At 35.5% G+C, this 17402-nt stretch overlaps 1 protein-coding gene across 1 annotated transcript; it reads left to right on the forward strand.

Moving 5' to 3' along the window:
* Positions 1-2209: 2209 nt before the first annotated feature.
* LOC131805380 (LON peptidase N-terminal domain and RING finger protein 2-like) lies at positions 2210-9573 on the forward strand (the record flags this gene model as incomplete). The annotated part of the gene is made up of 5 exons (XM_059128484.1): positions 2210-2383; positions 2442-2579; positions 4453-4921; positions 4978-5873; positions 7295-9573. Coding segments are annotated over 5 exons (2412 nt in total), but the record flags the coding sequence as incomplete, so codon positions are not given.
* Positions 9574-17402: the final 7829 nt, after the last annotated feature.

The raw sequence follows: 17402 nt of genomic DNA on the forward strand, positions 1-17402 counted from the left end.
GTGTTTTTTTTTTCACTTATTTTTATTTCAAAATGCTACTGTTGGAACTTGCCCTAATTTTTACATTTCTTTTAATTTTATTGAATTAAAGCAAAAATATCGCAAATAGCATCAAATTTTAAAAAAAGGTTTAGGTTTTCTCGAATTGGTCAACTTTGGCACGAATTATGGTCTTCAAGCGGCCAATGTAACCGTCTCACGCTGCCCAAATATTGCTCTGCGCTATTGTGGCCCATTCCCGGCGAAGCGCTTGTTTGAGGTGATCGACACTTGGGTATTTTTTAGTGTCAACTATGCTTTTCAAAAAATTCCAGACACAATAGTCCAACGGATTGGTATCCGGAGATTTTGTTGGCCAATGAAGCGAGTAATCTCATTTTGTAAGCATTCTTGGGTGGCGCGTGCTGAGTGCGATGGTGCTGAGTCCTGTTGGTATGTCAAAGGTTTGCGGCCTAAGGCTTTAATGCACCCTCCAGAATATTTTCGCGATAATATTCGGTATTTATTCTAATGCCACGGTCGATTAATACGAGCTTAGAGCGACCATCGGCTGTTATGGCGGCCAGAACCACACTGATCACCATGGCTGGCGCTTGAGTTCGGGTCGCCTACCAAATTTCCACATTTTCAGCTGACCTCTTTGGCAAGTAAACACAATCATTATGTTTGTTTACCAACTGCTGGATAACGAATGTTTTCCCATCTGAGAAAACCAAATGCGGCAGTTTTCCACTTTCGGTCAAGCGAAGCAACTCTTTAGCTCTTTTGAATCTATTTTCTTTCTGTTGAGGTGTAAGTTCTTGCACTTTTTGGAATTTCAAAGGCTTTACCCCGAGCTAATTTTTCAATATTTGCCAAATGGAATATTGCGATATGTTCAGCCCATGATCCATTTTGGCCACTGGTACGTGACACAAAAAATTCACATTTAAATGCTGGAGCTTGTGGTTTTCCAGCCAAATGTAAAGAAATCACACCATCAAGCTAGAATTCCATCACGAATAACTTTTTTCTGGAAAATTCTTTATATAATGAGCTGTCTCTGGAATAATTTTAACAGCTGTCGGATGAGTGGCTTAGGAATTACAGCAGTCTGAAATTGGTTGCAGTTTTTTTTTCATTTCACTCCGTATTGAATAGTTCTACTTGGCACTTAATTCCTATATAGAATTTTACATTTCACATTTTCATAGAAAAAAGAATTGAGGGCTTGCTTTTACCCTAACAGAGAGCTGAAATGACATGCACGGTTAAATTGAATTTTATCACTCGCTATTGAATATTTTGAGGAATTACGAGCAGATTGACAAAACTAATGCAACATTCATATATTGATGATTTGATTATTACTTTCGGATAAATCTTATGACAGATTTTTTTTGGAACGGCAAATCCATGTGAAGCTCCGTTTCCTTCTCCTCATAGAGGGGATGGAATACAGTAATTTCCAGTTGACATTTACTCTTATATTGCTCTATGATTATTTCCACTTAACAACAAAAGCATTCACACTTGTTGAATACAAACTTTGGCAATCATTCAAAAATCATTCTGAAAATCATCTCTTCCAATTGCAAAGACGAAGAAGAAAAACTCAAATATTTCTTCTCTCAAAATACCTTGCCATACAAAAGAAGCGCAACATAATTAGCTCCACAAGAAAAATTAGTCATAACCATTAACACAGGTGATGTGGACAAACACCCCCCCACACTCTCATTTTCCGGCAATTTTCTCGGTAGAAGCCAAACAGTCATATGGATTATGTCATACATTGTCATGGGCAAAAATGCCAAAACTAAGAAAAAATAAATGGAAATTTAAGTAGTCGAATTTTTCACAAAATGTGAATGTGATGGCTTCAAGTGGCAAAAGATCGATGGCGGCGTACACTCTAATAGTCTAAAGGTGTCAGTCATTGGGGTGATTATGTTGCGTTGCTGCTGCTTGCACTTGTGAAGATTTTGACAGCCGCCTGCTCCGTGTGGGGTGTGTGTGTGTGTGTGTGTGTGTGTCCGATCGTTTCTTCTGCGGCGGGTGTAGTTTGACAAATAATTTGCCTGTCATTTATTTTGACTTAAAAAACAAACACAACCAGCCATAATTCTTTTCTTTAGTGTTTGTTTTCCATTAGTTTTTATTTGAAAATTTTTATTTTTAAGATAATATTGTATTTGTTGGAATTATTTCTGGCCATTTAGGCAATTAGACAAAGATTTATGCCAACTCACGTTTGTTTTGTTCTTCTTTTGTTTTCATTTCAGCGCCTTCGAATTTTAAGAGCCTTTTGTTGCGTGCCGAGGTGTTGCGAAAAATGAATCATTACCAGAGCTCATTGGCCGATGTGGATAATGCTTTGAAATCACGTTATACATCTGCCAAGGTGAGAATACAACTGATCCTTAAAAAATAAATATTTATTTCTCGTTTTTCTCCATTAGGCTCACTATTTACGTTCCTTGGCTTTGAGCGATTTGGGTCGCTACGAAGAAGCTCTTTATGAAATATGTTTAGCCATTAATTTGGATAAATCTTCAAATCTCAGCAGTACTGAATTATTTCAGCATGATCTCACGAAGGTAAGGCGACATTAAGATAATAGTTTTGAATTGAATATAAATAGAATTGTTTATATACGTAGTATTTATATAAAAACTACATCCAAAAGGAGTAAGAAAAGAGTCCATATTCGAACGAGTTCGAATATAAAGTGGAAATAAAATCGATTGAATATTGGGGGTATCGGTACCGTACCTCTTGCTGGGTTGTTATCCAATTGATCATCGGGAGCTACGAATATCGGGAAATTGGGGAAAACGTGAACCTATATCCACAATTTTCTGCCACAGATTTTAACGCCCATTCCAATCTCTAAATACCAAATTTGAAACAATTCCGTGGCTTATATTATCACAATATCGGGAGGTACGCCAATATAAGGGTCTATAGGAAAAATTGGATCTATGAAGACAGTTGTATTCTACAGTAGTTGGAACGTATTGCGAACTAAAAAAATTAAAACACTTTCGTTAAGACAGGGGCTAAGTCATTAAAATAATGTGTACCAGGATATATCGTTATGTGGGGCCTATAGGAAAACGTGGACCGATATAACTCATTTTGATCAGTATTATATACTCTACGGGGCGTTCGAGGAATATTTCAGGATTTTACAAACGAAATGACAACTTTAATATACCCTACTTCTAGAGTGCAGGGCATACAAATAAATGTTATCTGAAACGGATTTGTCTAGGGATCTGAAAAGACAAAAAATTACGGGTTCTACTTGGTAAAAAATGTTTCCTGACTCACAGAAGACATCGCTATAATAAATAATACAAAAATCTGGTACCCAATTTAAACCAAATGTTAGATTTTGCTCGGTTTTTTTTGCGAGAGAAATATCCTCGCAAACAGCAGTGCTCGAAGAGTAAGAATTTTACAAGGAATTCACTCAAAATCTGGCACCAAATTTCAGATTGTGCTCGACATTACTTGCGACCGGCAGTAATCGAAGAGTACGAATTTTTAATTTATTATTGTGAGTTGGAGTCAAAATGTTCGAAATAGAGTAAGAGTTTGCTCGAAGAGTACAAAAATTACTTTGTTTACTGATTTATATGTTGGATTTGGATGTGAGGTGAGGTGTGAGATCGTGTGGAAAAGGCAATAAGAGAAAGACAGCACAATAAAGAGCCAGTGGACTTTGTGTATTAAAAAAAAAACAACATCAACAATAAACAAAAGAATACTCGCCAAAAGTAAATTTCGAGCGAAATTTACTCCCACTTGAAAATGAGCACTTGTTCTCTTTCGAGCAGCATTCAAAAATAGAGCATACCCTCCTGACTCGCATAAAATAGCTGCATACTTCATAGCCCCATAGTAAAAAATGTAAACATCTGGTTCCAAATTTAAAAAAACTTTACTCGTGAGAGAAATATCCTCGCTAGCGGCAGTAATCGAACAGAACGAATTTTACAAGAAGTTCAGCCAACTCTTTTCTTTTATGAGAGAAACAGCGAGAGAGAGAGAGAGTACTCTAGTTTTACAAATAAGAGTTTGAGTCAAAATGTTCGAAAGAGAATGAGAGTTTATTCTAAGAGTGCAATCGAGTAAAAAAAGTAATTTGTTAAAGAGTTGGGTTTCAATGCTGTTGTGGGGTGGGATCGTGAGCAAAAGCCAAGAAGAGAAAGATTATGGGTACAAATAAAGAAATACAACAAAAGGGTACTCGGCAAGGGTAAAATCTGCCCAATTTCGAGTACATTTTACTCCCACTCGAATATGAGCACAGCTCACTTGCTCTCATTCGAGCAGCTTAAAAAAACTTAAAAAAGAGCATACTCAACGTCTCTACTCGAACTAGCTTTCATTCTTAGTGAACATTTCAAAAATCTGATTTAAACGCCTATCTAATTCCCAATGTTTTATTCTATTTTATTGCAGATACTCCAAAAACTTCTCTCTCAAACGCCGAAATGCGTTAAATTGGATATGGTAAGTTCTTCGCTACGTTCCAAGTGCCCCGGCTATGATTTTCCAGCCCGGGAGCATCGAATCAAACGAAGAAATATCAACGCACAAGATGAGGAAACGCTGCAGGCAGCAATCTGCGAAGAGGATGATTTCCTATCGGCCAACTATGGCAAAGAATGTGATATACTAATGACGGAAGATGATGTCCTGTCGTGTCGGGATTTTCTCAACTGTGCCGATAAACGTTATACCTATGCTAGCATAGCGCGTAAATATGAAATGGAGCTAAAGCGACAGACGTCACGAAAACATTTTCGCCGGAAATGGACACCAAAGGAAACAGAACTTTTGCCAATTGTCGATGTGGAGAGTGCACGTTGCAGTGAACAATTCCGCAATGTTTTGGAGCGTTTGCAACAGGAGTTTGTGAGACTGAAAAGTAAGTAAACCCCCATAGTCATATAGAATATATAAAAATGTCATTATTTTTTTTAGAAATAGAATCCTCGCCAGAATATGCCATGAAACAATTGATATCTGTTGCACCCACTCTCATTGATGCCAGTGACTTTGATTGCGTCTTGTGTTGCCGCACTTTCTGGAAACCGGTGGTGACACCCTGTGGCCACACCTACTGTTTGGTGTGTCTGGATCGCTGCATGGATTATACCTCTTCTTGCCCGCTGTGCATGTCACCGTTGGTAGAGCCAAGTGTAAATATGGTACAGGGTGCCTCATCGCCTGTGCCCTTGATATTGACCAAAAGACCGGTAACCAAGTTTCTTGAGGCCGCCATGAAACGTTTCATTCCAGATAGCTACCAAAAACGTTTTCGCCAAGAAATGATAATGGAACCGTCGGTTCCAATATTCATTTGTACCACAGCATTCCCATCGGTCCCCTGTCCATTGTTCGTCTATGAGCCACGCTATCGTCTGATGGTACGACGAGCCGTCGAATCGGGTGACAAACAATTCGGCATTGTTCAACAGCATAGTGGTAAGGCCCGTTATCACGATTATGGTTGCATGCTAGATATACGAGATTGTGTTCTACTGGGCGATGGCTGTTCGATTCTCAGCACAATGGGTTGTAAACGATTTAAGATTTTGGCACGCAACGAAAAAGATGGCTATGAAACAGCTAAAGTCGAGTACATACATGATGAGGCCATACCCGATGAACATTTGTCCTATGTAAAAAGTATGCATAATATTGTGCTGAACAAAGCCATAGCATGGTATGAGAGCCTGGGACAAGATCTTAAGCATGAAATATTACAGAGCTATGGTGAAATGCCAGTGGTTGAGGAGGATTGGTCGAGTCGAGAAGATGGGCCGGCTTGGGCGTGGTGGGTAATTGCATTGTTGCCCTTGAGACCACAACTTAAGGTGAGTGGTCGATGTGAAAGATTTGTTTTTTTTTTTATTGGTTTTTCGTCATTTTGAGATGGGAGAGGCTGTTCAATTTGAATGTTGTTAGGATGACATTCCCCCCGTTTCTTAATTTAAAATTTCCACAAAATCGAAGTTGATCTCTTATTTTGTAGTTTTTATACCCTCCACCATACTATGGAGGGTATATTAAGTTCATCATTCCGTTTGTAACACCTCGAAATAAACATTTTAGACCCCACAAAGTATATATATTCTTGATCAGCATAAAATTCTCCGTTGACTTAGCGATGTCCGTTCGTCTGTGGAAATCACTCTAGCTTCCGAACGAAATGAATTAGGTTGATAAAATTTTACTCAAATGTATATTATATCTGCAGGACTTTTGGCATTGGAAATGAGCGACGTAGGTCCTCGTTTTGGTATAGCCCCCATATAACGGTACCTCTCGATATTCGGTTTTTTATGATTTTAGCGACATTATTCACCGGAATTGTTTCAAATCTGGTATTTGAAGTTCGTAATGGATACTACAGCCTATGACAGGAGATTGTCTATGCAGGTCCACGTCTTCGTATAGACCCCATATAACGGTACCTCCTAATATCCGGTATTTTTATGATTTTAGCGATATTTTTTAATGGAATGGTTTCAAATTTGATATTTGAAGTTCGTAATAAATACTACAGCCTAAGACAGAAAATTGTCTGTGCAGGTCCACATCTTCGTATGGGTCCCATATAAGGGTATCTCACGATATTCGGTTTTTTATGATTGTAGTTACATTATTCACCGGAGTTGTTTCAAATTTGGTACTTGAAGTTCGTAATGGGTACTACAGCCTATGACAGAAGATTGTGTGTAGGTCCACGTTTTGGTATAGCCCCAAATAATGGTACCTCCCTATATTCGATATTTTGATGATTTAAGCGACATTATTCACCGATTTTTTTTTTTAATTTCGCATTTAAATATTGTAAAGGCTATACATCGTATACATATGGCTACGTTCGGTATTTTTAAGATTTAAACGGATTTTATTGTTTTGAAAATTGCCAAACTCTTTTCAATTGGTGGAGGGTGTTCAAAGTTCGACCCGGCCGAATTTACAGTTTTTTTACATGTTTTATTAAACCTGTATACATGAACTTAACTCTACTAGTTACATTCGTAACATTGTGGTTAAAAAATTTATGAAGACATCTCCGAATATCCTCCAAATAGATCAAAAGATTTTGTCCCTACTTGTTCTTCAAAAGCATCATTATAATTCCACAATTCTATCTCTGAATAGTCTTCAAGTCTATACATGATACTTCAAACATGCTAATCAATCATACCCCAAAACATGTCTGAAAATCAATTTAAATTTTATACTCTGTATAGCTTTCAAATTATTAACTTTTCTTTCATTTCAGGTTGATATTTTAGCCACGACATCGCTGGAGAAACGTCTACGTGCCATAGAGAAGACAATACATTCAATGCCCGGCAATTATCATTATCAGAGAGTATCGCCAAACGGCAATGTGGCTGTTGTCGTTCACAGTCAACAACACAGTCATACCAATTTAAATAGTCCACGTCATGAGAATGACGACGAGGAGGATGATGATCTTGATATGAGTAACGAGCATGTGATCTTGGATGATGAAAATGACAATGGAGATGAGGAAATGGAAGAGGAGGAGGATTTGGATGTGGATGTTGAAGGAACAACAATAGAACATCATATACAAAATCTGGATGATAATGATGAAAATATCAATAATGATGATATCGATGGTGAACTGATACAAAATCATCATCATCATCACCATGATCAGCAAGAGCATATGAGCCCAAATTCCATGCAACAATATTCTCAGCGGCATCATCGACAAAGGCACCATAATCATCATCATCATCACCACCGTCATCATCATCATCAGCTACATCAAAATCCATTGCAGCCCCAGGAACACTTTGAAAATGTCGACAATGTCGATGAATGCTGTCAACGCACAACAACAAGTTTGGTACAACATGTCTTAAGCAATGATCAGTCACAGGACAACCATCATCTTCATCACACCAATGCAAATGCTGAACAACTTAATAATCATCACCACTCGTATGAGAATCATCGTCGTCAATTGAATAGAAAAAAATGATATGTAAATGTATGGAAATCACGGTGGAGAAACTTGATTTCCTCCACACCTTGCAATGTTCCATTGACTTTATTATAAAACCAGGGAACATTTATGATATAACTAGGATTTAAGAATATTTTCGAACCCAACCTCATTACATTTAATACAGGACATAAGAATATATGTATGTGTATGTAAAAGTGTACTGATACCGTACACAATCTATGTTTTTATCTATCTCTCTTTGTAGAGTAGGGTATTCAGAATACCAAACTATTTGTTAAATGTCTGATATATCTAAAACAAATATCTAAGTATATAGATGTGTATGTATGAAAGTGTATGTCTTTATCTAGATTATTTAGATTTCGATGTATATTTGTATATTTGGATATTGTGATACCTACAAGAGCAACATAAGCAAATCCTTTCTTATAAGTAAATATATTTAAGGTAAATATACATATATTAAAAAAAAAAATCCAAACTTATTGGCAATCCGAAACTATTTTTTTTATATTTTCCAATTTTTCCATATGTAAAAAGTAAATAACAAAAAGAAAGAACATGCTAATTAATAATATTGTAAACAATAACAAGGTTATTTTTTTAAGTAGATGCCTGACAATGGAGCATATTAATTAAAAACGATTTACTGTTTAGATTGAGATGAGTTAAGACTGAAATTGTTGGCAAAAATATCTAAATTTTATTTTAAGTGAAATTTGCTCCACACATTTTTTTTTATTAAAGAAAACTCCATTTTATGTTTTTGATATAAGTTTTTTATTTAACAAACAAATATAATGACTATTAAAATTAAAACAAACAAATTCAATTAATTAAATTTTTTATTATGAATTTTCATTTTAATATTTTTTTTTTGCGGACAATAATTTTATGCAATTAGTCTTCAGATAACTTATTATATTGAAGAATTTCAAATATGAATTTCAAAATACAATTAAGTAAAGGTGGGGATGCATAAACAGCTTAACATCGTAGCATAGCATATTAATGACGGTCATGCAGTGATGCGAAGCCAAATACCTAAATTGAAATTCACAAACGAATTAAATTAATTACTTCATTAAATTCTCCTTTTATTTATGATTTTTGAGTTTTTATGGATAATAAAAGCGGTCATAAGGCTTCCCCAATTGCCTACAAAATTCTCATCTTCCCTACTATAATAAAAATATTAAATATTAAAAATACGGAAGGTGCATATCTTGAAGGGAACCATAAAAAACTTAAAAGCCATTTTCAAGCAAAAAAAAAAAAAAAAAAAAAAAACATTATGTTTCACCGGGCCGAACTTTAAATACTCTCCATTTGGAATAAATTTGGAAATTTTCAAATAATAAAAAAATCTGTTAAAATCCTAAAAATTCCGAATATAGCCATTATATTGCGGTCTTTACAAAGACGTGGGGCAATATAGAATATAGAAAGATATCGTTATATCAGGGCTAAAATCATCAAAATACCGAATATAGGGAGGTACTGATGTGTGGAGCCTATACGAAGACCTTTACCTGCATAGAACATTTTCTGTCACAGGCTGCATTACGCATTACGAATTCTAAATGTAAAATTTCAAACATTTCCGGTGTCTAATGTCCCTAAAATCATCGAAATACCGAATATCAGGGGGGGGGGGGGGGGAAACGTTGTATCTGGGTTATACGATATCGTGGACCTATATAGAAAATTCCCATCCAGGAGGGGTAGAAGAACTTCTAGTAGGGATTTTTAGACAATTCCATTGAAAAATGTACCTACAATTAACCCGTCGCACGCTGCCCGAAAGTTGCTCTGCGGTATTTTGGCCCATTCCCAGCGAAGCACTTCCTTAAGGTGATCGACACACTGGTATTTTTTAGTGCCAAACTTGCTTTCCAAAATATTCCAGACACAATAGTCCAACGGATTGGTATCCGGAGATTTTGGTGGTCATTGTGCGCTGGAAATGAAGCGAGGAACCTAATGCTGAGTGCGATGGTGCTGAGTCCTGTTGGAATGTCCAAGGTCTGCGGCCAAAATGTTTGCAGGCTTTAATACACCCTCCAGAATATCTTCGCGATAATATTCGGCATTTATTCTGATGCCACAGTCGATTAGTATGAGCGGAGAGCGACCGTCGGCTGTTATGGCGGCCCACACCATCACCATGGCCGGCGCTTGAGTTCTGGTGGCCAACCGAAGGTGCACATTTTCAGCTGACCTCTTTGTCAAGTAAACACGATCATTTTGTTTGTTTACAAACTGCTATACAACGAATGTTTGCTTATCGGAGAAAACCAAACTCCGCAGTTCACCACTTTCGGCCAAGCGAAGCAACTCTTTAGCTCTTTTGAGTCTATTTTCTTTCTGTTGCGGTGTAAGTTCTTGCACTTTTTAGAATTTCAATGGCGCATTTTTCAAAATTCGCCGAATGGAATAGTGCGATATCTTCAGCTCACGAGTCATTTTTCGACCACTGCGACGCGGGTATCGATCAAGTAGCTTCTTTACTTTTCGAACCATTTCTACTGATGTTGCTATTTTTATTCGTCCACTTCCTGGACGTCGGGCTACGGTAACGAGCGATGGTACGAGACACAGAAGATTTATTCACATTTAAATGCTGGAGTGTTCTAACCATAGCCACTTGTGTTTTTCCAGCCAAGTATAAAGAAAAATCACACTATCACGCTTGAATTCAATCACGAATAACTTTGTTTCTTTAAAATTCTCACCAAAATGCTTCTCTACACTTTTAAGTAATATAATGAGCTGTCACTGGAATAACTTGAACAGCTGTCGGACGAGTAGCTTAGAAATGACAGCAGTCTGAAGATGGTTGCAGTTTATATATTTTATGGAGTCTACGAGGTTACAAACTGAATGACAAGGTTAAAATACCCTCCGTTTCAAGGTGGAGGGTATAAAAATCGGTCATAATCCCCAGAAAGTAGCGGACATTAACTCCATTATGGGGTATGTATTATTAACCCGATTACTTGGCTATACGACACGAAGTTTCGGATAAAAAATCTGGGTTTCATCCGGTTCTGCAAAACTGATATATACAAAATGGGAAGAACAAGTGGTCATATGATGAGGTTGTTTGAATTGGTTACGGGTCAATACAAGAAAATTGGCATTTCTGTATCGGAACTTTCTGAAAAAAGCCCTAAACATTCGAAAATTAACCCATTTTGGAGTACGAAAATCTACATCTTACATTACAGCCTGCACTCTTGCCTTTTCAAAGTTACAAATGTTCTGATAACCTTGTAGTTCCGAAGATATTAGTTTTCTCCACTAAAAGATATCTAACCTTTATAGATATATTAAATAGAAAGCCTCTGCGATTTGTCATTGTTTTTCTAAGCTTTATCAATTTTGAAAGTAACCGGCCTTCGATCAACATCAAGATGTATCAGTATTACAGTATAATGTAGTATGTAGAAGAGTGCCTACCTGTGAAAAAATGCAGGTCAATCCGAGCATAGCTCCCAAACTCAACATAAACCTTGTTTTCCTTTTTTCCTCGGTCCACTCCTTGTGGTACCTCCTTCACCAAAGTTCGGTATTTTCAGAAGAAAATATGTTATTGCACAGAAAGAGAAACGAAAATGCAATTTTGCTTCAACTTTGCAAATCGTAATATTTCCATCAGTGCTAGTTTAGATGCAAAAATGGACTATATCTGCCAATTCCATCAAATACCTCCCCTACAAATGGTCAAAATTTAGAATAATTATAATAACACAAGAAATGTTAAAAATATGGTGGAGATCGGAGCATTCATTTTGGTACCTCCCCCCAAAAGTTTTGAATAACCAAAAACGATCATAAAATCCGAAATAAGCATCCGATTCTCTTAACATTTCACACATCCCATTATTTCTACTAACACGAGATCTGCTATAAGGATGAAATATATGGGTTTACTCCATCCGATATCTCTACCACAAAGGGTCAACATTTTGAGTATCCATGAAGCTCATAAAACACGAAATTTTCCGATTCCAGTCAGACTTGGCACATCTTAATATTTCTATAGACGCAAGATCTATTAGAGATCGAAACATTTTTTCTGGTACCTCCCCCACACATAGGGTTTAAGATTTTGAAAACCAAAACGCTCTAGGAAAGCATCCAACTCTCTTCAAATTACACAAATACCAACATTTTTGCTAACACAAGATCTGTTGTGAAGATGATATATATCGGCGAAACCCTTCTGGTATCTCATCTACAAAGGGTCACAATTTTCAATATTTTTATCTGCCATGACTTGCGAAACATGACAGCGATTCTTTACGACTAGCTATATCTAAATATTTCTCTTAACCCGAAACCTGAGATGAGTATGGAATTTATGATTCCGCATATAATTGGATATAAATGTTCGATTTTCTAGTAATTTTGCCCATACCAATATTTTTATCTGTATTATATGAAGCATGAAAATGGAATACTTCGGTCAACTATATATGGTACCTCACGCACATTTTAACATTTTCTAAAAATTATCCGATATCTCATATAAATTGAAGAAAGTAGCCAAACCTGTCACGTCGCAATATTAATATCATATTTATTTAGTTTCGATACGAAATAGACAATATTGGACCATTCCTACGGAACATACTCCTCAGAGGGTCAACCATTTGCATAATCATAACAGAAGTCAAGATATATTTAAATATTTGAACTATGAATAAGGGTATACATCTGTTGGCAAAACTGACTGATACTTTTTTAATAATAATTCCACATAAATTTTTAGCTGGAAATTAATGTTGCTCAAATATTGAATAAAGAGTTATCCATGAGTATTTACCTTTAAATGCACATTAAACCAAAAGACGTTAATTATATGATGGAGTTTTCTTTAAATAAATCATATAGAATCATGGTTTGTTTTAGCTTGAATTACATAAGAAGACTTATTTATTTATTTTTTTTTTCTTATTTAATTTGAGCATGTCAACTTTCAAATTCTCACATTAAATCTGATCTAAGCAAAATTTTTTCTCCATCCCACAAGAACAAACAGGCCATGAGATGGCAAAGCCATTAATCTCTCTAATGCAATACAATTCTGAAGGAAATTAAATGTAATATTTTCTAATTAAAAAAAATATAATTGATAATGGAACTAGAAATTGAATCCATAGTATAATATGTAGAAAACAAACAAAAATATACGATTTATAAAATCAATTAGATCAAGTGGTGTAATAGATAATTGTAACAAACGTTCTGTGTATAAATTTAAGCATATATAACCTGCATACCTACATTGAAAGAAAAAACTGTTTTATTTTAATTTTTTAACATTTTCTACCATTTTATTGAAATTACTACTCCTATTAATCTAAATGATATATTTATGGTTATTATCTAGGGGCCAATATACCGTAGCTGAACCAAGTAGTCTAACTCATTGTACTTTTAACCAAAAAAAAAAAAAAAAAAAAAACAAATCGAAACATCAACCATCTTGAAAAAGGGAAGTATAAATATAATAATGTTCTTAAAAAACTACTATGCCTATATATTATATTAATAATAATATTCTATTAAAATATTAAAAAAAAAGAAAAATTGAAAACAATTAAAACAATTTTTATTGAAAGAAAAACAGAAATTAGAACTTTGGAAAACAAATGAAACCGTCTAAGAACTAATGTAGATATTTATGGAAATTAGAGATGTTTATTTATGTATTTTTAATAGCTTCCAAAATTATATGAAATGGAAAAAATGGGAGAAAATTACTTACAATCTTTTTTTTTAATGAAAAAAGAAAAAAAAAATATTTTCAGATTTTTTTTAATATTTTTTAATATTATCGATGTTGTCATCTTTAGTCTACCATGTTTCTGTATTTGAAATCAGCTATTTAATTACATCTACACACTTTATTTTTGCCTTTATTTCTAATGTAGTATAGGATGAATATCCAAGAATTTGTTTTATACATTTACATCTTTTGGACATAAAAAGATGCCGTATCATAGCTTAAGATTCTTGAAGAAAATTTTCCATTATATATCCAATACTGAATACTTTAATTCGGGGGATTTTATCTTAATTTGTCCGTGTCGTAAAATAGCGGTCTGGAAGCCCCTTGGCATAAAGTTCTCTTTTTATATCCTCCACCATACATAGTATGGAGGGTATATTAAGTTTGTATTTCCGTTTGTAACACCTCGAAATATAAATGTTAGACCCCACAGAGTATATATATTCTTGATCAGCATAAAATGTTGATTTAGCGATGTCCGTCCGTCTGTGGAAATCACTCTAGCCCCCGAACAAATTGAAATAAGTTTACAAAATTTCACTCGGATATGCGTTTGGTCTGCAGGACTTTTGATATTGAAAACGGGCTATATAGGACCTCGATATCGTATAGCTCCCACATGACTGTACCTCCCTATATTCGGTATTTTGATAATGACATTGACATTATTAACCGGAATTGTTTCAAATTTCGTAATAAAAGCTTATAATGGGAACTACAGCCTGTGACAGAAAATTAGTAATGCAGGTCCAGGTTTTCGTATAGCCCCCATAGATCGGTACCTCTCCATACTCGGTATTTTGATTTCGTAGTTGCACTTCGTAATGGGTACTACAGCCTGTGACATAAAATTGTCTATGCAGGTTCATACCTTCGTATATTCTCATTCGGTATTTAGCTGATTTCAGCTACATTATTGACCGGAATGGTTTCAAATTTGGTATTAGCACTTCGTAATGAGTACTGCAAGCTGTGTGCTTGTCCAGATCTTCGTATAGCCCCCATGTATCGATACCTCTTTGTATTCGGCATTTTGATAATTCTAGCGACATTATTTACCTGCATTTTTTCAATTATATTAATCCTTTTGCTATTTAGACGAGGTTTTGATTAAATAATCAATGTAAAATTTTAAATCTGTGTTGAATCAATTCAAGGAAGTTACTGTAGCAAGGACAATTTTATAAGCGGCATGCTTTAATCGATTCTAACCTGATCTGAGCAGTTAAAAGAAACACTTAACAGGTTATAAAGTATCAGTCGGATTTGCGACCGATGTATACCCTCTGCCAATATCCGTTTATTCAATTTTGTTTACCCTCCACCATAGTATGGAGGATATATTAAGTTTGTCATTCCTTCTGTAACACCTCGAAATATAAATTTTAGACCCCACAAAGTATATATATTCTCGATCAGCATAAAATTCTAGGTCGATGTGGAAAATGTGGAAATCACTCTAGCTTCCGAACGAATTGAAGTAGATTGATAAAATTTTACTCAAATATATATTATGTCTGCAGGATTTTTGGTATTGAAAATGGGCCATGTAGGTTCACGTTTTGATATAGCCCCAAAATAACGGTACCTCCTGATATTCAGTATTTTCATGATTTTTGTGGCAATATTCATAGGAATTGTTTCAAATTTGGGATTTTAAGTTCGTAATGGATACTACAGCCAAAGACAGAAAATTGTCTGTGCAGGTGCACGTCTCCCTGTAGCCCCAATATAACCTCCCGATATTCGGTATTTTGATGATTTCAGCTACATTATTCACCGAAGTTTTTTTAAAGTTTTGTATTTAAATATTCTAATGGCTTTTAACAAAAGTTACCTATGCAGATCCATCTCGTCGTATAGACCCTAATGTAACAGCTACATTCGGTATTTTTAAGATTTTAACAGAATTTTAAAGGGATTTTATTGTTTTTGAGAATTGCCAAATTCGTTCCAAACGGTGGAGGGTATTCAAAGTTCGGCCCGGCTTTTTTACTTGTTTAAATTGTGTTATAATTATTAAAATGTTGACCCTTTATTGGGATAAAAGGAGTATACCAATATATAATTATCCTATCTTACGCATCTCTGATATAAATATTACAACGTAACATATTTGGAATATATCGACTACATCCTTCACTTTACATGAGATATGTGATAATTTTTTGGAATATATAATTGACCACTTCGTCTAACATTAATAAAAATATTGCGATGTACAAAATTTAAAGAAAATCGATTTTTATTGCAAAAATTTTAATCAAAATTTTAAACTTTTGTGGGGAGGTACCAGAAGTGGTGGTAAAATGTTAAGAAAATCGGTGGCTTATTTCGCATTTATAAGCGTTTTGTTCTTCAAAATGTTGACCCCCTTTGTGGGGAAGGTTCCAAAGGAGTGGTCCGATATCTGCTATCGTCAGCACAGTTCATGTGTTGGTAGAAGTATTGGAATGTGTGAAGTTTCGAATGAATCGGACGCTTATCTCGCATTTATGAACGTTTTTCGTACATAAAAATGTCATTTCCACTTGGGGAAGGTACCAGAAGGAGTGGACGGACATATTCCATCTTCACACTTGATCTTGTGTTGTTAAAAATATTGGGATATGCTGAGTTTGAAAGTAATCGGCCTTGGCCTTTTATATGCTTCATGGTTCTTCAAAATTCTGACCCTTTTGTGTGGGAGGTACTTGATGGAATGTTTTTATACCCTATGCCATATGGATAGAGAGGGTTTATATCATTTGATATGGCCAAAACGTGCCTCATGGAAATAAGGGCTTTAGACCCTAGGTCTCTTTGGACCAAATCCGTTTCAGGAAATTTCAGGTCGATCTAGTGATGCCCGTCCGTCTGTCTGTCTGTGTGGCTGGTGCGCACGATAACTCACGAAAGGGAGTATCCGATTGGGTCTAAACTTGTTACATCGTAATATTGTTATCAAACTTAGATCGAGTAAGGAGATGGGCAATATCGGCTTACTCCTTTTGGCACCTCCCCCAAAAAAAGTTGGAAATTTTCAAAAAAAAAAAAAAAAAATGTCACTGCATAGAAAGAGAAAGGCGATTTTGCTCCAATTTTGCAAATCCAAATATTTGCATTAGTACTAGGTCGGGTGCGAAAATGTTCCAGTCCATCAAGTACCACCCCCATAAAGGGTCAACATTTTGAATAATGATAACTTTTATAAAATGTGATGTAGAAGTCCGATTGCCTTCAAATTACACGCATCACAATATTTTTATTAACCAAATTTGTGAAGTTGGAATATATCGGTCCATTCCTTCGGGTACCTCCCCCACAAAGGGTCAATGTTTTGAGTATCCGTGAAGCTTACAAAACACGAAATTAACATCCGATTCCATTCAGACCTGATACATCTAAATATTACCATCACCACAAGATCAGGCATAAAGATGGTAGACATCGGATCATTTCTTCTGGTACCCCTCCCACATAGGGTTCAAGATTTTGGAAAACAAAACGCTCAAAGAAAGCGAAATAAGCATCCAACTCTCGTCAAATTTCATGTTGTGAATATGATATATCTCTGCAAACCCTTTCTGGTACAACGCCCACATG

The sequence above is a fragment of the Musca domestica genome, unplaced genomic scaffold (assembly GCF_030504385.1).
Source record: "Musca domestica strain aabys unplaced genomic scaffold, Musca_domestica.polishedcontigs.V.1.1 522, whole genome shotgun sequence".
NCBI classification, from domain to species: Eukaryota; Metazoa; Arthropoda; class Insecta; order Diptera; family Muscidae; genus Musca; species Musca domestica.